This window comes from Stenella coeruleoalba, assembly GCF_951394435.1.
Source record: "Stenella coeruleoalba genome assembly, chromosome: 4".
Lineage (NCBI taxonomy): Eukaryota > Metazoa > Chordata > Mammalia > Artiodactyla > Delphinidae > Stenella > Stenella coeruleoalba.
In genome coordinates this window covers 72,403,707-72,430,645 of record NC_137149.1, presented here as the reverse complement: position 1 = coordinate 72,430,645, position 26,939 = coordinate 72,403,707, and the positions used below count along the sequence as shown (strand labels likewise).

The 26,939-nt window shown below is 39.6% G+C and overlaps 1 protein-coding gene across 2 annotated transcripts in view; it reads left to right on the top strand.

Annotated features, from left to right (window-relative positions):
• The window catches only part of SCFD2 (sec1 family domain containing 2), a 398,472-nt gene that overhangs the window by 161,958 nt on the left and 209,575 nt on the right, over positions 1–26,939 (top strand). For both annotated transcript variants that reach the window (XM_079920247.1, XM_079920248.1), the window contains exon 5: positions 5,196–5,445. In XM_079920247.1, the coding sequence (XP_079776373.1) occupies positions 5,196–5,445 (250 nt within the window). The remainder of the gene's footprint in view (positions 1–5,195; positions 5,446–26,939) is intronic.

Here is a 26,939-nt window from a genome sequence, read left to right as displayed (position 1 = left end):
AGAGCCATCTTGTGGAAAAAACGAACGAACCTTTTGGCCAGCCCAATAGTAATAGTTAGTAGTTATCAGGGACTATGTGCCAGGCACTGTGCTTTGTGACTCCTATTATTAAATCTTTAGAATAACCTTATGGAACAAGAACTATTATTGTGTATCCTCAAATGTAAGGGAAAGTACTTTCCTTAAAATTAACCCTCAGAAAAGAGGGCCTCCCCTTATGTTTGAGTCCTTACAAAGACTGTCCCATTGTGGGGTTACTCTATTTTAAACCACAAAGTAGTTTAAGCAATCGTCCCAGTATTATGAAAATGCCTGTGGCGGGCTTCCCTGGCGGCGCAGTGGTTGAGAGTCCGCCTGCCGATGCAGGGGACACGGGTTCGTGCCCCGGTCTGGGAAGAACCCACATGCCGCGGAGCGGCTGGGCTGGTGAGCCATGGCCGCTGAGCCTGCACATCCAGAGCCTGTGCTCCGCAACGGGAGAGGCCACAACAGTGAGAGGCCCGCGTACCACAAAAAAAAAAAAAAAAGAAAGAAAATGCCTGTGGCTTGGGACTGCTTGATATTCAGGCCTTTGTGATACTCTTTCCATTTTATATAGATGAGAAAACTGAGACTTACCCAAGGTCATACAGCTAATAAGTGGTACAGCCAGAATTCAAACCCAGGCATAAAATCTTACTCCCATCTCCTCATTTTTAATCCACCTCAGATTCTTTCTTTTACCTTTAAAAAAGTTTCAGTCTAGGAAGTTTCGTCCAGGATGTTTTCTTTCCTTCTTGTTGGGGTTTCATTCTAAGAGCAGAGAAGATCAGAAGATGGGTGTGCATCCAGTCTGGAGTCATGCTTTTATGGACAGCACTAGGAAGGTCTAGTTCACCTTCTAAGCCAAGGTGTCATGGGATTCTCTCTGCTTCATCCTTGCCAGATCACCCTGCTTCCCTTTGCTTTGATGGGAAGTTCATTGCTTCCTGAGTCAGTCTCTTACCTTGGCTCTGGTTGTAGGAGTTCTTCCTCATACTGAGCTGAAATCATTTGTCTTGGAATTTTCAGTCTGACAGAAAAGAGATCAAAATGTACGTGGCTTTGTCTCTTACTGTCTTCCCTTCCTCCCCTCCCCTTCTTCTTCCCTTTCCAATAAATGTTTTATTTTAGAGTAGCTTTAGATTTATACAAAACTTGCCAAGATAATACAGAGAATTTATGTATACCCCTCACCCTACTGTTAAAATCTTACACTATTGTGTATCCTCAATCATTTGTCAAAACTAAGAAACCAACATGGTACATTATTATTAATTATAAACTCCAGACTTCAGTCTGATTTCACTAGTTTTTCTCTAAAGTCCTTTGTGTGTTCCAGGATCCCATCCAGGATATCACATTACATTTAGTCATTATGTTTCCTTAGTCTCATCTGGTGTGTGATAGTTTTTCATTTTTTCCTTATTTTTCATGACCTTGACGGTTTTGAGGGAGTGCTGGTCAGGCATTTTGTAGAATGTCCCTCAATTAGGATTTATCCGATGTTTTTGTCATGGGGTTATGGGCTTGGGAGAAGAATACCGCAAAAGTAAAGTGCCAATCTCATCACATCATATTTGGGACAGGTGATATCAATGTGACTTATCACTGGTGATGTGAACCTTGATCCTCTGACTAAGGTAAAGTCACTCCTCCCTCCCCTTTCCATACACAGTTTTTTAAAAGCAAGTCACCATGTTCAGCTCACACTTAAGATGTGGGGCGATTAAGTTCTGTCTCCAGGAGGAGAAGTAGCTTATGTAGGTAAGTTATTTGGAATTCTTCTGTTAAGGAATATTTCTCTTCTCCTACATTAATTAATGCAACCACTTATTCATTACCAGTGTGGAGTGATGCATATTTATTTTATACTTTGGGTTATAATCCATTACTACTACTACTTTAATTATTCTCTTGTGCAAATCATTCCAGCTTTGACCACTGGGAGATCTCCCAGTTGTCTCTTGTGTCGTTTTGACATGCCCCCATTTGTTTGTTTTCTAAGGACTTCCTTACTTTCTGGCACTACAAGATATTCCAGGTTCTTCTTGTATTTTCCCCGCCCCATCCCTAGAATCAGCCATTTCTCCAAGGATCTCTGGTTCCTATTATTGGAGAATGATATTAGAAACTAAGATCTGACCACTGGAGTGCTCATTGCTACTGGGATGTAACTACTTCTACATCTTCTCAGTGGACGGAGTTAGGAAATACGTGAATGTATATCAGCCCATGTTACACACATATCTACAATATTTCTGCATCTACATTTCTTTCTATAGGAAGGCTTTTCTTTTTCAAGTATTTATTGTTATATTTTGCTGTGTAGCGAACAGCGAGATTCACTGCCTTCTACCACCAATGGTAATTTTTTAAGGTAGGGGGAGAAGAAAGTAAAAATGGAGATCTTAGCGTAACTATGACTTAAGAACTCAGTCACCCTCTAGTCCGATCATGTAATTTTAGAGACGAAGACATCCTAAGAAGTTTACTGAGATCCAAAGAGGTTAAAATACTAGCTAGTGGAACAGTCAAGATTGGAATCTGGCTTTTTGAAACGGAATCTCTTTATTTCCACAATATCTAATGCCTCTTTAAGACTAATCAGTATTCTTGGCTTTGTATTCAGCTCAGTTATTAACTTCTTTGGATGCATTAAGCAGATTAAAGTGTAATTTTAGAAATTGGTGTGCAGAGGTACGAGCTAGCCAATGGAAATCCGCTGCAGTGTCACTGAGGAGGGATTTTGCTCTCCAGTGACAGATCAACAACTTGAAAATGATGCTCTGATGGCCAGATGTTAGTGAGTGAATCTTCTTAAATGACTATGATGATTACCCTGCCCTGTTTTACTTTTTATAACTATAGCAAAAAAATATATATTTTTGCTCTGGGGAGAGAATCACAGGGTTCCTATAGGACAGATACTTGATGTATACACCTACTTTTTAGAAATGGGATATAAAGCAATGAAAGAATCTGTTTAATGTCATCCAAGGAGTTGGTGATAGAGTAAAAAATAAAAAGCGAAAGCTGCAGCCCCCATGGCCCTTCTTTTAACAGGCCAGCCACACACCTCCTTTCTTTTAAATTGCTTTCGGGCAGCTTTTAAAGTAAAGAACAAACACTTGAAAGTTCCTCCCAAGAGACTCCTGAGGCTACAGGACAGTCCTAGGATGCCTTCAAACCTTTCAGCCATTTCCTTTGAGAAGTGGGTATGTTTATACTTGATAAACCATGTCTTGTCACCACATAACAGTTAAAATCTCCATTCTGTTCTTTTCCATTTGTACTTTAGTCATTCCATTTTAGTTTTGTTTGGTACATTGTGAACATCCAGGATTTTTAGTTGAAATAAATGGTAACAGCTGTTTCCCATGTACCAAAAAATGTAATTATGAACCTTAACCTTGAGATGATATGTCCAGATTTTCCCAGGTGTGGAAATGACTTGAAAAGCTCATTTTGGGTAGTCGTCCCAATACAGAACCACATTCAGCTGCTTGCCATCAACTTCATTCAGAGAGAGAGAGTTTCTATAGGTCTTTCTTTATTCCAATACTCCCTTCTTAACACGGCTTTTCCTCTTTAAAATAGTGCAGGGACTTCCCTGGTGACGCAATGGTTAAGAATCCGCCTGCCAATGCAGGGGACATGGGTTCAATCCCTGGTCTGGGAAGATCCCACATGCTGCAGAGCAACAAAGCCCCTGCGCCACGACTACTGAGCCTGTGTTCTAGAGCCCACGAGCCACAACTACTGAACCCGCGGCCGCAACTACTGAAGCCTGTGTGCCCTAGAGCCAGCGTGCCACAACTACTGAGCCCATGTGCTGCAACTACTGAAGCCCATGCACCTAGATCCTGTGCTCCGCAACAAGAGACGCCACTGCAATGAGAAGCCCGCGCACGGCAAGGAAGAGTAGCGCCCGCTCACCACAACTAGAGAAAGCCTGCGCGCAGCAACGAAGACCCAACACAGCCAAAAATAGATAAATAAATAAACAAACAAACAAATAAATAAATAAAAGACTATGGTCTAAAAAATTTAAAAAATATAATAGTGCATATTTACTGACATAAACACACCCTTAAGTCCCGTCTTTCATTCCTGCTTTATTTTTCTCAGTAGCTCTTACCACCATTTAAAATACTATATATTTTACTTCCTTAGCTTTAAATTGTCTGTTTTCCCCCATTAGAATGTAAGCTCTGTGATAGCAGAGGATTTGTTTTGTTCACTGCTGTCTTCCCCAGACCCAGAGTAGTACCTGGAACATAGTAGATGCTCAGTGAATGCTTCTGAATAAATAACGTGAAAGTTGTAACTCGTGATCATTTGGCCCCTGATTTTAATATAAATACAAATCGTTGAGTTTTATTTTACAGGGTTATTTTAGATTATAAGTAGAATTAAATCACATTGTTTAAAATGGGGATTTATCTATTCACCAAAAACCTCAGAATTTGTACTAGAAGTGTGCATTGAAAGTTATGCAGCTAACTCAGTAATGCAATGCTGTTATCACATGAAAGGAATTTTGAAATTCTCTGCTAAATATCACTCAGGAAATTGGTGGAATATCTAAAAGCACATTTTTTTAAAACTTTAAATGTGAATTCTCTTCAGACTAACCCAAAGATATCCTGAAGTGTCATTACCCAGTTTGACCAGATTTAGCAGAAAATGACTTTTCATTGTTATAAAAAGAAAATCTATTCTGACTAATATTTGCCACCTTAAAGAATATTAAAAGAATATGCTATAAAATCTAAAGTAATTCCTCTGAAGGAATGTCAGCATATAGGTGCTGGTATGTTTTTATTTTTAATCATATTATGTTACAAATATTTTTATTTAAAATTTCTAGCATCTGAACTACGTACACTTTTATTTTTAAAACACATGGCTCTTATTTCTTTAAGCAATATGTAAGATAATAGAAAAGGGTATGCAACTTGACCAGCCATTTTATGAACTAGATCTTTCAAAACAACAGCTCTAATGCCAAATTGCCTGCAGTATTCTCTCCAGGACAAGAAACATACAAATAAAAAGCTATCTAGTCAGTGAACATCACAGACTTGTTTGCAAGCTATCTTTGGGCTGATGTAGTGCATAAATTACGTCTGTACAAGACTGACATATGTGCCTATTCCCCCCTTTTATTTCAGAGCATTGGGGAGTCGACAATGTCTGTTGTGTTAAATCAGCTGCTTCCCATGATTAAGCCTTCGAACCAGAGGACTAATGATGACTACAGCCCCGAAGAGCTGCTGGTCCTCCTGATATATATTTATTCTGTCAGTGGAGAGTTCTCAGTGGACAAAGACCTGGGTGAAGGTGAAGAAAAAGTGAAGAAAGCGTTGGCTCAAGTCTTTTGTGAGGAGTCTGAATTGTCACCTTTGCTGCAAAAAATCACAGGTGAGTGTTTAACAAAAATAGAGGACATAAACATCACTGATACCGAAAACAGATTTAAAAATAAAGGCATTTGGAAATAGGATGTAACCATCTTCATTGGAGTTGTTCCGAATTTCATGAGGCCTGATGAATGCTAGCCAGCCTTTCGGATTAGAGGTTTTTGTTGTAGGTTTTTTTTTTTTTATTCCAGTTGTGGTAGGGAAATGGCCTTCTAGCTGCTTGTCAGTATTCATATTCTTAGAGCCTAAGCCTTGTTAAAATAGCAGAATACTCACAGGGTGTAATATCTTTAAGGAAAAATAGAATGATGTGCATCCATCCTATTCAAAGGATTTCTGTTGACATATTCTCTTTGCGATTGTCATTTCAAACTTAAAAACAAAAAACCTGTTTCCCTAAGATGTTGTACAATGTTATAGGATGAAAATTGCCATTTTCAAGAACAGTTTCATATTTTGACTTCTCATATTTCATCTTGAATCTGAATTAATGGGTACTATCCAAAATAATCCCCAAACATCCCAGTAAAGTAGGCTGTTGATTTGGGGGAAGTACCTAATTAAATATCCTAAAATCTAACCATTTTCACTTCTAGTAAGAACTGTGGTATAACTTGCGGAGATATTCATTTGTGTTGTTTCATATCAAATTCAACATTCTTTATATTTTGTGTAAAGCTTATTGCTAGTAGTGTGGATTGAGCCTGGGCCTGTTTGAGAGTGAGAAGTTATTAACACTTACATGTAAAACGTAAATACTTTAAAAACATACCAGGTTGCCGCTCATTCATGGATATGTGTGTGTGGGTGCCTGTAGACCTCTCCACTGGGGAAGGCTCAGCTGAGGGAGGTTACATATCATCTGACTTTTCCTCCTGTCCCCTGTCCTGCCTCCCTGCGGGGGGGGCCCAGCTTTCTCAGAAGCGGGCTGTGTCTCTGTCCACCTGAGCATCCCGTGCATGTGTGCTTTCCTTTGTGCCCAATGCTGACCTTTCCTGTGTCTGGTCATGGAAAACGAAACCCTGACAAGGTGGAAACCGAATGAACTTCCCACAGAAATGAAACGTTTCCTTGCCCAGTACAGAACCTGCTTGCCAACTTAAAATCTACCTAAGGAAAGCTTGTGGGAGTTGTTCCCATTTCATTAGGGTACAGCACTGAGTGTGATTTCACGTGTGTGTTTGGCTATAAATGAATATTGACTTAGAAAGACTTAATATGGTTTATATACAGCTTAGAACAGTGATTTGATTCAAAGTCAATTTGAACACTAGGAGAGTATAATTGGAAGTTATTCTTAACACACATAATTCCAGAAACAGACAACAAAGATGGTGTGTTCTAACGAGGGTGTTTGGATAGCTTTCTGCAGCGTTAGTGTGTTACTGTATTATTTTGAGAATTGAGGTCAAGCAGTCAGTGTTCATTCGATACTCGCTCAAGGTGTTTATTGACCCAGAATTTCATTCTTTATTGGTTTCTCTGTTTTATGATTGCTCAGGATATTGCATTTTCTTGTTTTAAATGTGATTTCACGTTTAGAAACACTTCTGTACATTCATGTTTATGTTAGGAAAATTTGTAAAGTTAGCAGCTGAAGGTAAAAAAAATACGAATTTGTGGAAATTTTAGTGTATCTTTAAATTTTGGAGACATCTTATTTTATAATACAAAGTATATATTCCTACCTAGATTAGCTTTGGGTTTTTTTTTATTTTTTATACATCTTTACTGGAGTATAATTGATTCACAATACTGTTTTTATGGCTGAGTAATATTCCATTGTATATATGTGCCACATCTTCTTTATCCATTCATCTGTTGATGGACATTTAGGTTGCTTCCTGTCCTGGCTATTGTAAATAGTGCTACTGTGAACATTGTGGTACATGTCTCTTTTTGAATTATGGTTTTCTCAGGGTATATACCCAATGATGGAATTGCTGGGTCATATGGTGGTTGTATTTTTAGTTTTTTAAGGAACCTCCATACTGTTCTCCATAGTGGCTGTATCAATTTACATTCCCATCAACAGTGCAGGAGGGTTCCCTTTTCATCACACTCTCTCCAGCATTTATTGTTTCTAGATGTTTTGATAATGGCCATTTTGACCAGTTTGAGGTGATACCTCATGGTAGTTTTGATTTGCATTTCTCTAATAATTAGTGATATTGAGCATCTTTTCACATGCCTCTTGGCCATCTGTATGTCTTCTTTGGTGAAATGTCTATTTAGATCTTCTGCCCATTTTTTAATTGTGTTGTTAGTTTTTTTGATATTGAGCTCCATGAGCTGTTTATATATTTTGGAGATTAATCCTTTGTCAGTTGCTTCGTTTGCAAATATTTTCTCCCACTCTGAGGGTTGTCTTTTCGTCTTGTTTATGGTTTCCTTTGCTGTGCAAAAGCTTTTAAGTTTCATTAGGTCCCATTTGTTCATTTTTTGTTTTTATTTTCATTACTCTAGGAGGTGGGTCAAAAAAGATCTTGCTGTGGTTTATATCAAAGTGTGTTTTTCCTACGTTTTCCTCTCAAAGTTTTATAGTGTCCGGTCTTACATTTAGGTCTTTAATCCATTTGGAGCTTATTTTTGTGTATGGTGTTAGAGAGTGTTGTAATGTAACTGTCTAGTTTTCCTAGCACCATTTATTGAAGAGGCTGTCTTTTCTCCATTGTATGTTCTTGCATCCTTTGCCATAAATTAGGTGACCATATGTGTGTGGGTTTGTCTCTGGGCTTTCTGTCCTGTACCATTGATGTATATTTCTGTTTTTGTGCCAGTACCACACTGTCTTGGTTAATGCAGCTTTGTAGTATAGTCTGAAGTCCAGGAGCTTGATTCCTCCAGCTCTGTTTTTCTTTCTCAAGATTGCTTTGGCTATTTGGGGTCTTTTGTGTTTCCATACAAATTGTGAAATTTTTTGTTCTAATTCTGTGAAGAATGCCCTAGATTAGATTTGGATGTACAGTTCAAACAGGGTGGATAAGATGTGCTACTTAGACTTGACATAAGTCAGCTTGCCAGTGGAACACACATCAACCCTTGTGGCCACCAAAAGGACTTGATTTCTGAAGGTAGATTTTTACTTGGCCAGTATAGACATGCCCCTTATTAAGTATGTTGAAAAGTCACATGTCCTGAGAAGTAGGGTTTATGTTTACAGTTAGCTGCTGAAGAGAATGTTTAATCTACATCTCAGGATAAGGAGTAATAGGACAGCACTGAGGCAGTGGTGACTCAGTTTTGTAGAATAGGATGGAATACGCAGTATGTACTGGAAGAATTGAATTGTCTTCCAAATGTGCTTAGCCTTTCATGGAACTAGGTTAGTTTGGCTTTTACCATGAACTTGCCCACAGTGTTGCACTTATGTTATTCCAGTTTATAATCTCAGCTTACTTGCTACTGGTTGGCAGAAATTACTTTATGTCTTGTGGACATTTTGTGGTTGATGAGATTTAGTTTAAAAGTACTATTGAAAATAAGCAATCAATATAAGAATTCTACTTTTTATATAATGCTGTAATTTTACTAATCTTAACTGTTGATAGAATCAAGCAATCAATACTTCTTCTGTACTAAAAATTAAGCACGTTATCATCACTCAACTGCTAAGTGATAGAACCAGGATTTGAACCTTCTGGATCTCGAGCCCATGTCTTTAAACATGGAATTCTAAACCTGCCACAGGCTCACTTCCATAACCACTGCATATTGTATTCTGTAACTTATGCTTGCTTAAACTTATTGTTTTATGCGATGCATTCTCACTTTCTGAACAGTGAATTAATATTTGGTTAATATTATAGATATTACTTGTGCTTTTGAATCTGTCTATAATAGCTACTTATAGGAGTTTCCTCATACCTTCCTATTTTGGTGCATGTATCCTCTTTGTTTCTCCATTGCTATAAAGAAATTAAAATATTATATCTAGTCACTGAAATCTATTGATTGTCTAGCTTTCTAAAACAGGAGTAGCAAACTTAAATTCCTTTTATTTCAGTAATACCTCTCGACAATAATTACCCTATATTTAAAATTCATATTTCCTTTTATATGTTAAAAATGTAATTTACTTTTGATAGTTTCTTTCATTTCTCTCTATTCTTCCCTTTTATGGAAAGGGCAATGAGAAATTGTGTTCGGCAAAACAAAGCAAAACTTAAGCATGGTCAACAGCAACGTATTATTTTCTTTTTAATAGGTACTCTTGGGGAGAGTGGTGGGCAAAAACTCTTTTCTACTCACACAAAATAACAAGGGTTGGCTCTCAGGGTGTCAGGGATGGGAGCTGTAAAAAGAAAATTGGTATGGCCTAAATGTGTCATTTAGTGTTGTGCTTTCTCAGTCTTGCTAAGTTCAAAGAGAGTATCAGTTTCCATATATGTTAGTATTTGCATGGCAGTCACAAGAGAAAACAAACGAAAACCATTTGAACTTTCTTCAGAGTATGAAATCAAAACACTCATTTCAAAGATCTGTGCAAATGTGGACTATCATCATACAGGGAGCTATGTCAGAAAAAGCATAGGCTTAGAGCAGAAATCCTTGATTCAAAAGTCCTGGCTCTGTCATTTCCTAGCAATGTGTGTTAGTGGACACATTACCATCTCTGAACCTTGATAATAAATATAAGCGCCCTATTGACCACTCATGATTTTCCTGAGAATAAAATGGTGTGATGTGTGTGAGCTAATTTTTGATCCACAGAGCGTTGTAATAGGTAATTTTTTTTTCCATTGCTGTTATTATTTTGATGGCATCTAGCTGTCATATAGGGCAGTGCTTCCCAGCCTTTTTAACGCTGTTTTGCACACAGGCAGTAAGAATGTTTGCAGAGTCTACTGAGGTAAGTGGACAGGCTGGTGTGGTCGGGGGCAAGCAGCAGCAGGGGCTTGATCACCCCAGGCCCTACCCGCCAGACCTGTGAACTGAAGCAGCAGCTTGGCACACCTGTAAACTATTAAGGGCAAATCGGTGCTCTAAGGTATTTGGTCAGGAGGCTCTGGAATCAGGAAACAAAGAAAAACAAAACTTGCATATGGTTTTTGACACCCACACTCTTGGAAAACAATTTTTTTGGTAAACAATTTTTATATTACTCATTAACTTATGTCCCTGAATTTTTATAGTGTCTTTAAAGATCAGGTCAATAAGAGCTAGATCTGTTTAGTTAGGTTCAGTGTAATGCTAGGGAATGAAAGATTCAAAATATCTAAGAACTCTATGGTTCAAGAGAGAGGCATGATAATACCACAGAAACTGTAATTTATATTTATTAGATTCTTATTTTACTTCCTGTTGATAATTTGGGATTATCAATTTCTGTATTATATTAGGATTGTACCTGGATATATGTAATGGAAAATTTACAAGATTAGCTTAAATAATAAATAAAAATAAATAGGGATTTATTTTTTTTCTCAGCAGGAAGTTAAGAGACAGGCAGCAGAACTCACACTCCTTTTGGCTTCCTTCCTTCCTCCCTTTCTTCCTTTTTTTCCTGTCAGTATATTTCATCATCATGGTCATGAGGTGGACACTCCTCTTCCATGTATTGTGTCCCTGCTTTAGGCAAGGAGGGAGGAAGGATGAAAGTAAAAGGAATATACTAGTGGTGTCTGCCCTTTTTTATATTAGGGGAACCATAGCTTTCTGGAAGTCCTACCCAGAAGACTTGTAGTCGTTGCCTAGAACTGGGTTTCATGACCACCTCTGGCTACCAGAGAATCTGATGAATATTTTTAACTGGGCACATATTAGTCATGAACAAAGTCAGGGTTCTGTTAAAAGAAAGAAGGTGAGAGTGGGCATTATGTAAGAAACTTGAATTTGCTGCAGTTATTATTATAGGCTTCCCTGACAGAGGAAATTCTAAGGCAATATAATATACTGTGAGATGGAGTGATGCCCCGGGTGCAGTTAAAGTATTAGTTTTCTTTTACAGTATATACTGAAAAAACACACTATTGTGTGCTAGTATCATTGGACTTATAGCACAAATATTTTAAACTTATCAGTATTCATTGAACATGTCTATGTATCTGGCATTATTCTCTCTAAGCATAGAAACCCTGGGGGCGGCAGTGGTGGAGTAAAGGCTCTGAGCACAGGATTTGGAGTCAGGTGGGAATATCAGGTAATAGCAGCATTATAATATCTGATAATCCTAGATAATACTATAATGTTCAAAGTGCTTTTGTAAACAGTATCGCCTTTGATCTGAAAAGAATATGTACGTTTGAACCCATAAACTTATATGCCTAAAATATTATACCCCAAATATCTGAGCTCAAATGAAATATATCTATAATGCTGAGTTCTCTTTAAGACAGTTTACTCATAAATATACTGCTAGTTTTTCAAACATGGTTTGGAGCAGAGAATATAAAATTGTATATAAACTTGGAAATAGGAGAGTTGCAGTTTTCCCTGTGTTTCCATTTTTTCCATGGCAGTTCCCTCCCTAATAAACCTTTTGTCTTTAGGTAAAACCCAGGTACACTTTGGGGAGGTCCCATAGTTGCCTGGGTTTTTGTAATAGGTGTAAAGACTCATAAGGCAGGGCTTCCCTGGTGGCGCAGTGGTTGAGAGTCCGCCTGCCGATGCAGGGGACACGGGTTCATGCCCTGGTCTGGAAAGATCCCACATGCCGCGGAGCGTCTGGGCCTGTGAGCCATGGCCGCTGAGCCTGCGCGTCCAGAGCCTGTGCTCCGCAGTGGGAGAGGCCACAACAGTGAGAGGCCTGCGTACCAAAAAAAAAAAAAAACAACTCATAAGGCATATATTATTATGTTTTATGAATGGAAAGGTTCTCAACAATTATCCAGTTTATTCGTTTTGCACAAGAGAAAATCAGTGCCCCAACAGGTTGACTAATTTGCCTCAAACCACCAACCAATAGCCTATCCAGTGCAGGGATGGAACTCAAGACTGTGTTTTCTGATTCCCAGTCCAGAATTCTTTTTACTAGACCAGTGATTCCCAACCTTTGTCTCATGGATCCCTGGGAAAATCTAGGAGTTAGAACAAAAGGTTCACTCCTGTGTGTGTGCTTTGTGCTTCATCCATATACTCAGTATTACTCTGCACATATAAATATACAAATATTTGTAGATACAATTGTAATTTATAAAATAGAAATTCATTTAAAGATATTGCTGAAGCTATAGAATTTTTCCTTTGTATCTTTTAGGTAACAGGTACCAAAAACATAATTATAAGATATCCCCACACTTTAAAAATGTTTGAAATCATGAGTTGCAATAGGAGTCTCAAACTCAGATGCTTACAGGGACCAGCAACTAATATAAATAAGTAAAGTAGGTTAGGTTTTGGAAAAACAACAGTGAAAATACAGTGATAATCAGCAAAAGATAGTTGGTCTTAATAAAGGGGGCAATAGGGAGTGGTGATGACTGTGTCAAACTGGAGATCCTCTAATTGTTTCCAGGAGAGCATGAGTCTAATATTGCCAGTCTCTCAAGAAATCAGGAATCTGAGGGGCTTTTTTTAATATTCTTAATTAACCAAATTTAAAAAGTTGGCTCATTTTCTAAAACACTGCATGAGTCAAAGAGATTTTATTGAAGGGCAGAATTCAGCCTGTACGCTTCCAGGTTGCCATCTTTATACTAGAGTTTAGTATCTAGTGTACAACCCAGCATACGGGTTGCAATCTTTATACTAGGTACTGCCTCAGGTATTGATTACAGAGAAAAGCGTTTAAATCTCTAATACTTACTAGAAATCTGAAAGATCTCTAGGCAGATGAAATTAGACACTACAGTTCGGTCAGAAAGCAAAGGAAAGGACCTAGTGACCTCCTTTTTTGACTTCTTTTAACTAAAAGAAAAAAAAATCACATTTGTTTACATTTTAATCTGGCATGAGTTTACCAGTGAAGTAGCATAGGTTTTCCTTCCAAATAGATCCTGTAAAGATACCATATATAAGTGGAAGTAGACTTCCCACAGAACTCTGTCTATTGGGTGGAAAATGCTGGGAAGCAATTTTGGGTTTAATATTAGGAAGACAACTTAGGAAAATAAAGCCAGCCAGCAAGTCTGACTCACCCCCATGAGAAGAGCTTCCCAGCACAGGGAACTGACACTGAGACTTGTGTCAGTAGGAATTTTACTAAGACATTTTAGGACTTTAAAATATTACGGTGTGAAAAGTCAGTTCTGTGGAAGGGATGGTGCATAAGTTCTCCTCAAATTCTGGGAAGACGGTATTTTTCTAGCTAGATCCATAGTTGTGCTTCCTTTGCTATGTAATTCTCAAAACTTTGGCATAAAACAATGGCAGGATTCCTGTTATTCTAACTGGAATAATCTGAACTTCACATTGATTGGGATAAAATGTATAAATTACCTTCATGATGCACCATGATTTTTAAAATCATCTTTAACTTTTTTAAAGTTTTGATTTTAAGGGATCTTATTTCCTAAGTTTTTTCTTCTCTATTCCTTCCCACTTGTCTTTTGTCCTGTTTAAGATCAACCATGGATAATAAATGAGGAAAGGCAGGTCCAGTTTGGAAAGCACTGTTCTTAGGGACACTGAAGGTAAGAATAGTCTAGTGAGCTCTGAACCAATATCCACTTGCATTCCTGTGAAAATCTAACAGAGGACTTCGAATGAGAAGGAGCTGAGAATTTATTTTCAATGGCTTGTGGAAGGCAGCTTATGGTACTTTCAGGTCTGCTTTCCACTGGAAAGCATATATATCTACTCTTATCTCCTTAGTAAGACAAAGCCACATTCTACAACCAAGAGTACAAATCTATTTGCAATGATTTTTTTTTTCTTTTTTTTTTTTTTTCTTTTTTTGCTGTACGCGGGCCTCTCACTGTTGTGGCCTCTCCCGTTGCGGAGCACAGGCTCCGGACGCGCAGGCTCAGCGGCCATGGCTCACGGGCCCAGCCGCTCCGCGGCATGTGGGATCTTCCCGGGCCGGGGCACGAACCCGCGTCCCCTGCATCGGCAGGCGGACCCCCAACCACTGCGCCACCAGGGAAGCCCGCAATGATTTATTTTTGACAGCTTTCCTCTTTTGAAAAAGTTCAGGTAAACATAGACCATATAAAATCATTATTGCTATTTATGGCTGCCACTTTATTATGAAAACTTTCATCTCCATCAACACAAGGCATAGACGTTTTGTTTATTATGTTAGTAGAGCTATGTCTTTCAACCAAAGCATTTTTCATCATTGGTCAAGTACTTTCCCAGCGTGTAGAAAGTCAATCTTCTTTGTAAAATATAAAACACTTCCCAACAGAGAATTGTAAAAGGTGAGGAACTAACGAGAATTTCTCCTCCTGTGCTTCCTTTACTCTGTCACCTCTGCGTTCTTTCCTCCTCTCACAGCTTTCCCTCAGTAATTCATCAGATATGCATTTCTGCAGATTTCTGCTCCTAGGGGCACTATTTCCATTGAAAAATAGCTTTCAAGATTTCAGAAATCTTTCCCTTGCAAAGTTGTTCCTTGGACCTTGAGGACTGCCAGTGACAAAGGATGTTGCTGTGGTAACTAGAAGGGTGATCCTAAAAGTTCATTGCCAGCCTTCATGTTATCCACACTTGAATGAAAACTTCAGTTCATTACAGTAGGTGACAGTGTACAAAACCATGACTGCAGAATCCACTCACTCAGATGAAAGAGGGCTTCAGGATGCAGGGGGAAATTCATTTCAGCAAAGATTCTGCCTCACCTCTTGGTTCTAGTTTATGGATTCTCAGTTATTGTGGCATTCCAGTATTAGACTTTTCATTAAGGGATATACCTTCATTTCTAGTGTTTCAGATTTCTTGTTTCAGGGCTGTCAAAACAAAACAAAACAAAAGCTTTAAAGACTGTTGTTTTCTATTATGGTTTGTAACACTGTTTGGTATAATAGGGTCTATTTTTCCTCTTGATTTCTAAGATTTCTGCTGGAAACTCTAATGAAAAACATATGTCTGCCCTAAATCACTCCCATGAGAAATGTTGGAACTGTTACATTTAGTTTTACTGTCCAACATATTAAAATAGTTAACCACAGCACATATTACAAAACAGCTATATCAAGTGAAGTTTACAATGTTTAGTTCATATTTAAAATATATCACAAGCTGTGTATAAAAATATTTAGAGCTGCCTATTAAGGTAGCTAACCAGTTATGTAATTTTGCAAAAATATTAAGAGATCACTACAAATTACTTTCTCAAGTACTTAATTTTTCCATACCAGCTCATAAAAACAGTCATTCTTAACTAAGACACTGGAACATATCTTCTTGCAGTGGTATTTATAGATGCACAAATGCAGAGACAGACTGTCCATATCGTTAATTTTTATGTCTGCACATGATGCCAATAGTAATAATTGTGTGTGTGACAGAGAGATTAATACTTGCTGATTCTTATTAACTGCACATTAGACTATAAATTTCTCAGTCATGAAAGAGAACAAATGGAATGCATGGAATACAGGGTAATTTTCTTAAACACATAGCTCTGGATCAAATAGGAGTGATTGGGTGGTATGGTTGAAAAGAGCACAGATGGGAAGGGGCCTGATGTTTATTCCTAAATATGCCCATAGGTGTGTAACCTGAAAGTAAGTCACTTAGCTTCCTTTGGACTCAGGATCCTCATCATAAAATTAGAGTTTTATTAGGTGAATCTAAGGTCTCTTCTTTCACTACCATTCTATGGTTCTAGCTTCTTTTGCTTTTTATTTTTATTGGAATCAATGTACTCCCTTCCCTATCTCTAAATCAGCTCCTCCTCAATACCATTCTATCTTTTCCATGCTATCACTGTCATCTCAGGAGAGAAGCAATGGACTCATTGACTCAACCTCAGCTCCTAGAGAGCAGCCCAGCTCTGTTTCCTTTGAGATGCTGTTTACAGCTCTCCAAAAATGCTCCCTGTTCTTCCATGGCCTTCCCTCTAAAATCCCTGACTCCACGCCTGCCCACCCATTTATCCTGCCTGCTGATACCCGGTTAACATTCTTAAATTTAATTTTCTATTTTAATATCTTTAAAGTTTTTCCTCCACTATTACAGTCATACGTTCTCCTTGTAGAAAATTTGGAAATGTCAAGAACAGTGTAGAAGAAGCCACATACAATTTTATTGAATATTGATGAAAAGCAGATACTTGCCATTTGTTTTCATCTTTTGTGAATTGCCGGCTCATGGTCTTTTCCTTTTTTCCTACTGATTATTAATTTTATTCTTAATGATTTTGGATCAGAGCATTTGTATTATTAAGGTTATTAATCTTAGTCATATATTTTGCTAGCATGTCTTCCTAGCTGGTATTTGCTGTTCATATTTGCTTATATGGCAAGTCTGGAGACAGAGCTATATTTAGGAATTTTCGGGGAGGGGCTCCAACAGTGTGATTGGGGCTCTCTGCATCTTTTAAGCTTTTCATCCTTCTAAGTATTGACCTCATTCTTTTCTATCACAGCTGCCTCTGTGTGACCTCTCTCCCTCCCAGACATTCCTGGCTTATGTCATTCCAGAATAGCAACTCAGGAAAAGAGAGAGCTTTTTTTCTTCCAGGGGTTGTAGATCAATCCTAGGAAACGAAGCTGACTGTCACTGTTACTGATCCACTCACTGTTGCCAGGGGAATGGGGCTCTCTTTGGCCAAGCTGAGTCCTGTGTTCATAGCTGTGTTGGGAGTGAGCAGGAGGGAGGTCGGGGCAGGGATTTGCAGAAATGGGCGGTGGGCTGTGATCGACAGTCCAGCACTGCCATTTAACATAGGGTCTGGAGTAATTCCACAGAGGAAGGGATACTGATGTACAAAAGCTAGATATGTCTACCATGAGAACATTCACTAATAAACCAGTTTTATTTCTTTATATTTAAAAAATACATCTTGGGCTTCCCTGGTGGCGCAGTGGTTGAGAGTCCGCCTGCCGATGCAGGGGACACAGGTTCGTGCCCCGGTCTGGGAAGATACCACATGCCGCGGAGCGGCTGGGCCCGTGAGCCATGGCCGCTGAGGCTGCGCGTCCGGAGCCTGTGCTCCGCAACGGGAGAGGCCACAACAGTGAGAGGCCCATGTACCGCAAAAAAAAGTTTTAAATAAATAAATAATACATCTTATCTTCTCCCTCTTGGGTTTTGTATTTTGCCTGTAAATGGATAAAGATGTCATTGGCACCAGAATAATTGCTTCAAGAGTAGGTATTTGTATGCCTAAAAATAATTGTCTGAATTTTCACTAATGTTTTAAAAAACAGCATCAGAACAACTGTGGACTAAGGGAATTCTTAGAACTCAAGCTGCTTTCACCATGCAATTGCCCCTCAACACTCGAGTAGCAGTAATTGTGCCTGTCATGCATGGCTGTGTAATTATATATAATTCTTTGAATATAAGAATTAGAAGGACAGAGATTGTCATCTGGATGAATTTTAGAGCTCCATTCATATTTATGTGTTCCTTAAAATATTTATAATCGGATTTTCTTCCCTGCTGACAGCCATATACTTGTTCACTGTAGTATAGTTGGAAGGTCTTTTGCTCTTTAATAAACACAGAATAACATTTAAAATTACCTATGAACCCACTACCCAGAGAAATCTACTGTTAGTATTTTGATATGTATTTGGTGATCTGTTTATTGGTAAGTGGAAATTCAGATCCCATATATGCGTCCCAAGTGAATATAGCAGGTGAGATTTTGTCTTAAATGTGTTTTTTAGTTTATCCGTTAAGGTCAGAGTGCCTAGGATAAATAGGGCCCCAGGTATAATGTCACATACGGTTTCTGAAACTAACATTGGAAAGATGGTTGTTGAGAATGTTGGTTCTGAATCCATGTCCCAAGTTCTAAGAGACATTATCCCTCAAAAGTCAGATTACCCTTAATCAGAACATAAAGGAGAATAAGCCAAAAAGGAGGTCCATTAGGACCTTGGGTAGGAGGAAAAACACTTAGGTACAAGTAGTTCAGCCTAGAATTGTGGCAGAAGAAAATTAAAGAGAGACACAACAGGCTCTAGGCTCTGACTTATAATTTTATTATGTGAGAAGAGAAGATTAATATTTTAAAAACCAGGAGGAGAACATATGTATACAACCATGGTGATGCTCATTTGTATTTTGAAATTTAGTTGTAAATGTAACCAAGAACGTAATTCCCATAGAAGCCTGACTCTTTTCTGCCTTCGGGTGTTGCCTGTTTCTTCTGTGCTTAGCACCTGGACTGAATTGGTCCCAAAAGGAATGGTAATTTTCCCTGAAGTGTTTATGAAATGAAGCCCCCTTCTGCTTTTTTTCCCTTTCATTTTAAACACAAGACATATGCCTGCACCTATTCGTCAAGCTCTTGAGTTGTTGCCAACCTGACAGAGAGCCATCTGGAAAAGGAAACTGTTAGGGTGCAACGTTCATTAACAATTTACATTTTCCAACGTGTAAAATGCTTAATTCTAGATGCTGTGGTTTTGTCCAAACTATACTCTAAAATAATTGGACTCTTTATTTCCTTATTTTTGTTGTGGTGGTTAAGAACAACAGTTAAATCTGATCTGTTTTTTTCATACGGTGAGGTAGGATTGGGGGTTTCTTTTCTGTAGAAATCACCACCTTGCAAAGAATTTAATCTTTGGCTAAAAAAGGTTTCTTCATAGTTAAAATGTAGTTGGATACTTCCTCACTGGGAACGCACACCCTTTCTGTCAAAGTGTAGAAACAATGCACCATGTAAACAATAACACTTCAGTTATAATTTACAGTATTCAGGGCATCTCTTTGATGTACAAGAAGTGAAGCACATGTTTTCATCTATCAGAAAAGCAGAACGCTTTACATTTCGTTCCCAGAAACAGATATCAAGACACCGATTTTCTTCTGTGATTGTATCTTTGTTATTATTTTTATACTTTAATCTCTTGTTTCCCATCCCCCTTCTCCCTTCCTTCCTCCTAATCTCACACTTCTGTGAGAGAACTCATAAAACTGGTCACCTTGGGAGTTTGCACACTGTATTCTTGATTATTTCAAGTTGTTCTTGAGAATGCAGAAGCCCAGACAAAATGACATCATCCAGGATGAGTACAGCCTTTTAGTTTGGAAATGGGTATTTAATGGCTTTTGATTATAGAGTGATTGTAGCATTTCAGAGCAACAGCCCTTCCAGATATTCGGCTGGAAGTGTTGACGCTGTTATATGTCAGGGCCGCTATACCCAGAGTTTAGAATAGAACAAAACCACCAGGGTGTATTTGTTGCAACTTCTTGGTAGGGTATGTGCAAATTACAATCAAAATATCAGATCTCTAATTACTTCCTTATTGCTTTTGTCTTTGCAGTTCTTTCTTGAGCCAATTTATGCCTTATCATTTTTTAAAATACAGATTCAACATGTGAAAGATCCGGGGAAAAGTTCTGGGAACATAGATTTGTTGGCTTTTTGATGGGCCTTTTTAAGGACATGGCTCTTGTTTTCCAATTTGGCAGTGAAAAATAATCAGTGTTTTGCTTAAAATAATGGAAGAGCAAAAATGAACATGATCAGGCTGAAAAAATATCTGGGTCATTACTCTCCAGGGTATAGGGAGGAGCTAGAAATGGTTACCAAATACTGTGCTACACCCACAGCGTCCTCTGTGTCTGGACCAAAGGCACACACCCCCTGCACTGGACTTCTCAGAGCAGTAGAATGTCATTTTTCCATGATCACCTTCTCACTCTGGAGGCTTTTCATCCTTTTGTACCCTTTGTTCCAGCCACAGGCTTTTTAGTTCCTTAAATACATTACATTCCCTCCAACTAACTCTCCACCCTAGTCCAATTAACCCGTTCAGAGCTCAGCTCAGGCCACATGTCCTAGGCTCAGCCTCCTCTGCCCCTCCTTACTAGCTCAGCACCCTCCGCCCTCATCATGTGTCTAGTGAACAGTTCATTATATATTTTTGTGATAATTTGATTAGTGTCTGCCTCCCCCCCGGACCCCCCACCGGCCCCAGACCATAAACTCCATCAGTTTTGTTCACCATTGTATCTCAAGTACCGAGTATGCTTGGGGGCACATGGAAGGCCCTTCATAAGTACAGTATTTATTGAATGAAGGAGGGAATAAGAAAGCAGCTCTGGCTCAGCTCCAGTGCTTCATCTGACACTGCAATGCTACAGATATGTTGCAGCTTTCCCAGAGGAACTCTGCTTTGGAGAACAGAAAGGTTGGTTGAAGAAGAGAATGGAATATCAAAAGGAAGCCATGCCCTATCGATGAGAGTTTGGAAATCCCATTGTTTGCAATATAGTTAAGAAAATATTTCATGCAGTGAAGACAAATGGTATCAGCCATTAATGGAACTGTTATTTTGTGCTTTAATATTTTTATCCTACCAGATTTTAAATTCCGGAGGTTTTTGGTTAAATTTGCTGTTTCCCCATTTCCCCTTATTTTTTTTCATCTTTATTACTTTGCCCTTCTTCTCTTTCATCCCCTCGTCTTGTTTCCTTGCCTGCTAGTGAGCCTGCCGTTCAGCCATACCTGGAGTGCAAAACATTTTTTAACTTAACTTTTAGATCCTCTGACAATTCTTTTCCAACCTGAATATAACAAGGAAGAAACCAGCCCCAGAATGTCTGGGGAAGTTCTTTGGCCTGTGGACAGAACCACAGGGGCAGGAGAGCTTCCTCTCAATATGGTGATTCTTGGGAATCCAACTGTCTCATCCATGCAGCTTATAACTGTAGTTAGGTGGGCTGATCATTTGTCTCACACTGTAAGGTGCTTCAACGGACCAATTCCATGAAGGAAAGTAAATGTCACGTATAAACCATGATTTGAAAACCAGTGTCATATAATCTAATACAATCAGACTTTTTATTTTTTAAATCCGCGGTTCTTTCTCCTTCCTTCCCTCCTTACTTCTTTCTTTTCAGCCAGTTTTTATGAAGGGACAACATGCCTCTAAGGTGGTGCTAAGTACAAGAGGTGCAATATAAACAGGGTGGGCAAGGTGTGTGTTGTCAGGGGGTGACTTTTAAGGGGAGAGGGTCTTCAGTGCCACAGATGTCCCTGAGTTCTAGCTTAATCTCTCCAGTTTTCCCTCAACCCCCTCAGCACGATTCCCTTCCCTTTATCCTTAATGCCTGTCAGTAGTATCCAGCTATAGCCTCCTAACTAATGTTTCTTAGCAAATCTTTCCTCAGCCAGCTTCTGTAGTCCTTTCCGGCTGCTCTCCCAAACCTTCCCCCCTCCCAGCCTGGATAGAACCATTTCTCCAGAAATGTTTTCTAAAATAACTTTTTTTTTTTTTTGCACCACATCTGCTGCTCCCACCCTTCTACTGCCCACCTCCACACCTAATAATCAGGCCCTAAACCATGGGAGTTCAGTCATGAAATTAGCATTCCTAAATTACAGCATTCTATTCAGTATTCATTGATTTAAAAAAAAGACTTAGAGGATGTAATGTTTAATATAAAGTGGAGGAGGGTTTTTGCTCCCAGCCCCATGTATCTGGTGCCTGCTTATGTGTAACCTGAGGCCCCATCGTCAGGCATGTGTGCCCATTCATAGAAACAGGAGCATGCATCCTGGCTTCAGAGTTTTGCTTCTCAAGGCGGGAGCTGACTAGCCTGAGCACGTTTTGCTTTTCATACATATAGAAGAATATGTGATAATTTTTTGTTGCTACAGTGAATAGGAAAATTGCAAAATACTAGTGAAGGAGAATGAGAAAAACTTTAGATCCAGGTATATAGTATGTTTAAGAACCCTTAAGTTTTCTCTCCTCAGGATTTAAATAATTTTATTTTCATCTCTACAATAAAGTATTTTCTAAATTGTGCTATATTTTAATACCATTTCCTGTGCATAAAATACATTCCCTGCCTCCCATTCTTACCTGTAAAACTCCTACCTGTTCTTTAGATGCAACTCAAATATCATTGCCTTTCTCATTCCTTCTCTAATCATCCCAGCCCGAAGTGACCCCATGCCTCAGTATTGATTTGTGACAGTCCTAGGGCACTTACATTTATGTTGCCTCATGTGCTTGATAGTTGCACATGTGTGTTCTTCCTACCTGGTGATCTTGGACAAGTTACTTGTTCTCTCTTTACCTCCACTAGTCCATCTTTAAAATGGACGTATAATAGTACCTATCACATTGGATTGCTGTATATAACACTTAACAGTATACCGCTACTATTGTTTGTTTTCTCTTCTGTTACCTTAAGCTCCTTGAGGGCAGCGACTGTTTATTATTCACCTTTGTATTCTCAGCTCCCATTTTAAAATTGTGGTTCTGCATGAAGGAAGAAGTAAAGGCCGGGTTATAATATTTTCATAATGCTCTTCACTTTTCTCTATTCCTAGACTTGGTTCAAATGGAATGGAGGCTAGACTGGCCTTTGGGGTCTAGAACTGGTTCTGAGATGTTATGCTGTGAAAGGAATATTTGATAATGAGTGCTATTTTCTGTAAAATATTGCTTTATAAATCTCTGTTTGCTGTATTGCAGAAACTTTTTCTTCTATTCCTGTTAAACCAAACACTGTAAACAGTATATCATCTTCTTGGGAGTAAATCTAGATATTCTTCTCCTCCAAAGTTACTTTGCTCATCTAGAAATTGACTCTCACATTTTTCTTTCACACATACATATTTGGAACTTAAAAATTGTCTTTTAACTTTGTAAGAAAAGGAAATTTAACCCATGTGTAGTTGAGATGAACTTTCTTCTTATACTTCCTTTCTCTGAAGAAAGTCTTATACGTTGGGGTATAATCACCTGAACCTCAGCTTTCATTGGTCCAACTATGTGGATTTGGGTTACCAGACACCAGTGCATTTACCTGTTTGAGAAGAAGGGCACTGATAAAGTTGGTCTTTCTCCTTCTCAAATGCTTGGTTCCATGTTCCTAGCATGCCAGTCAGCACTAATAAGAATTAATATTTATTGTACACCAGAAATGTCTAGACATCGCACCAGAACCATCTTGTGGGGTGATCTAGCTCGCTGAACTCAGAGTCTGAATGATACAGTGAGATGTCAGCCCTCTAGTAGGACAGAGCCCTACCCCAGCAGTACTCTACTCCAACAGGCTTATCACCGGAGCACACAGAGCCTTTGTTCTCTGGTTCCCTGGGATGGGAATTCTTAGACTGTTGTTACCACAGATGTGCCTGTGAAGATCCATTTGGATTCTTCTCTAGAGTGGTTTCCAAGTACTGTTCTGCAGACCAGCTATATCAGCATCACTGGAGAGAGTTGTTCACCATACAGCTTCATAGGTCCTATCTGAGCCCTACTCTGTCAGAGAGTTGAGGGGCCAGGTCTGGGGATCTGTCTGGAGTTGGAGCAGTGTGTTCTATCTGGAGCCCCCTGGATCAGGCATGGGAAAGGGCTTTCCCTTGAGACATCACCCCACTGGAGATATCTGGGACCTCACCCTCTCTTCCAGGGCACTTAAACAAGGTCCCAGGTTACTGAACGGGGTGGGCGTTGTCAACTTGGAGTAGGTCAGCTGACAGAGTCTCAGGTATCAGCGAGCATCTTACAGGCACTCAACTGGTGACTTGCTGGCCATGTCTGTCAGTGCCCGTCACACAGCTATTAAGCGAAGGAGCTAGAATTCAAACCTAGTCCTGTCTGGGGCCAGTACCAGAGTTCTTTGTCTCTGTGCCATGTTGCCTACTAATTCCGGACTGAGTGGCTCCAGTCACTCCTTCCTACCTATCTACTCTGTTTATTTCTCCTTGTTTATTGTGACACAGCTGTTCCATTTGGTGGCTGAAGTTCTTGCCAGGACAGTGTTTATGCTTGGACTCTTCCTTTCCTTTTGTGGTGAGTGAGCTGGAGCTTGTCTGCAGGTCAGGGTTCAGAAGTCAGGGTCCAGGAGTTTTTTTCCCTTTAGGTTTTTTTTACTTGGCACCAAAGTGAGTGAGTCTTGGGAAGTTATTCCTTAGGTGATCCCGTTACTTCAGAAGCTGGTTTAAATGGATAATAGGAGGTGATGATGGCAGCTGAAATATTTAGAGCAACAACACATTTTGGAAAAGAAGACAAGAAAAATGAGAGCAATCCTGGTAGCTGCTTATGTTAGTATTCTTGATTAATGTCTGCTTTTTAAAAAATCAAATCGCTAATGCACCTCCAGTCACTGCACCAGTCCTAACCAGTTAGTTGTGTTTATGTAATATTAAACAGCACACAGGCAGGGCTGGCTGAAATGTCACTTTCGTCCACGGAGGGAGTCAAGACTACATACCTTGCTGCTTCTCCAGACCTTGTCTCTGCGGCGTGCGCTTCTGAGTGTGACCGGGTCACAGCACAGCACTGAGGCAGCTCTGCCCGTGATTCAGAGTCGCTTCTTTTGTGGACTTGGAAGGGCCCCCGAGGAACTGCCCATGACAGCCTTCTCCCAAGCCAGCCTGCCTCTTTCCTTCTGCACCTCAGAAGCAAATTGGATTGCAGGCTCGTATCCAGCAAGCCTCAGCTGTTCTGTGGCCCTGTTGTGTTTGGCCTCCTCCGTGTTTGTGAAACCTTCAGTTGGAAGCCAAACTAGAATAGAGCAGCTTCAGATAAATAGCTGCGGGTTTTGGGTTTTGTTTTGTTTTTCTTTTCTGGTTTCTCTTTGAAAAATGTGAAGAATGGCAGGAATTGGTTGGGGCTGAGTCGTGGCTGCTTCTTAGAAGGGCCTGTGCTCTCCAGCCGGCCCAAGCATCTGTCCCTTGCTTCCTTCTCTTGTAGTAGCTGCGGGTCCCCAGCTGCAGGGCAGTTTGTGGCTTTGCTTTCCCATCACTGCCGTGTTCTCCCTCCACCTGCCTGTTAGCGGAATGGGAGAGAAGGACAAGCGGCCGTCCTGACTAGTTTGGAAGTAGTTCACTTATCATTGCATCATGTTTTTATAAACAGGAACTTGAGATCCACACATTTCTAAGTGTTTTTAGAGGAATGTGTCAAGCACAAGCTGTGGCACGTAGTAGCCACTTGGCAAACATCTGCTAAATGATTGAATCTTCAACTAGAGGTCCAGGTGTTTGGGGACCCAAGGTCATGTGTTTGGCTGGAAGAAGAGACATCATGGGGCAGTTTGGGAATATTAACGGCACTCTAAATACACGCAGAGCTTGGAAGACAGACAGCAATTTTTTTACTTTCCATGAAATACGGGGCTTTACTTTTATTTTGTGATGGGATACCTTGACCGCTTTATATTGAAGCCCTTTTGGAGACCTTAAACTTTAGTGACCTTATAAAATGTCAACAGATTTTCTTTCTTCTCATCCAGGCAAAAAGTCCTCTTGGGTTCAGTTGGGTCTGACCGTCTCTCTAACCTGATACTGTCTATTTCTCTCACTGTGGGCTGTGAAACAGGGACTACATCCCACGTCTCTGCCACGTCTGGACTTCTGGGCCCCAGAGACTTTGGTGTTAACCGTGAACCCTCATTTTGTTACTAGCACCTTGGCTCTGCCCTACCAGACCCAAAACAAGTTATTAATGGCCCTGTCACAGTGGTTTAGGACTAGAGTCCCACAGATTGCCTGAGTCGAAATCCTTATTCATCATGTGGCCCTACAAGTTATGTATCATTTCTGTGTCTTCATTTTCTCATCCGCAAAATGGGTATCCTAGTAGCACCTACATCATAGCATTGTTAAAACTGTGCCGGGCACATTGTGAGTGCTCGGTAAATGACAACTGCTGTCTTGGTGGTGGTAGTGACAACAGCAGTCGTATCTGTCTTGAGTTATGAGGATGTAGCCACTAAGAACTATTTTGTGATTTAGTTTTGTCTTATGTGCATTGAATACTTGGAGAATAGCAAAGTCCTTTTGTCACCAGATTGTAAAAATATTGGATACTTTTTTCCCCCCTTAATGCATGGTCAAGATTTTTTTTTTTTAATTTCCCATTGATAACTGTAATTCAGATCTCCCAAAATAACCAAATAACCATGTTTAATTTGAAAGTTTTAATCAAAGAAGTGATGAGATTTGATTTATCTTTTGGGATGATTTCACTGAACAATTGTTATGGTCAACTTTGATTTGATAGAAAAGACACTGTCAGCGACACACACGAGGGTCCAGTTGCTTTCCTGGTTATGAAAGGCAGATGAGGCCTTTGTGAGGGAAGGTCATTATCTTCCCATAGTAATTACTATTCTATAAAAGCCAACACTCTCTCACACCTGATTACTGAGGGAAAACAAGACGCTGGTTTCTGTGTAAGCGCCTTGTGGTAAAGGCCAACTTTGGAATTTGGTCTGATGTCACTGCTGATTGGCCCCAGGGGTCTGGGTTTTGTCTGTGTTATTGGAATACCTCAATTTATCTGTTTTCCACAGGAGATCACAGCACTCTTTAAGAGTTTGGAAAGTTCTGAAATGAAAGCACACTTCAGGACGAAGACATGGCTCTCCCAAACACTGGCAGTCCTCACAAGGCTAACAGTGTCTGTTGACCTTAAGGAACGATTTTTTTTTCTTAGCCATCAAACCACAGGA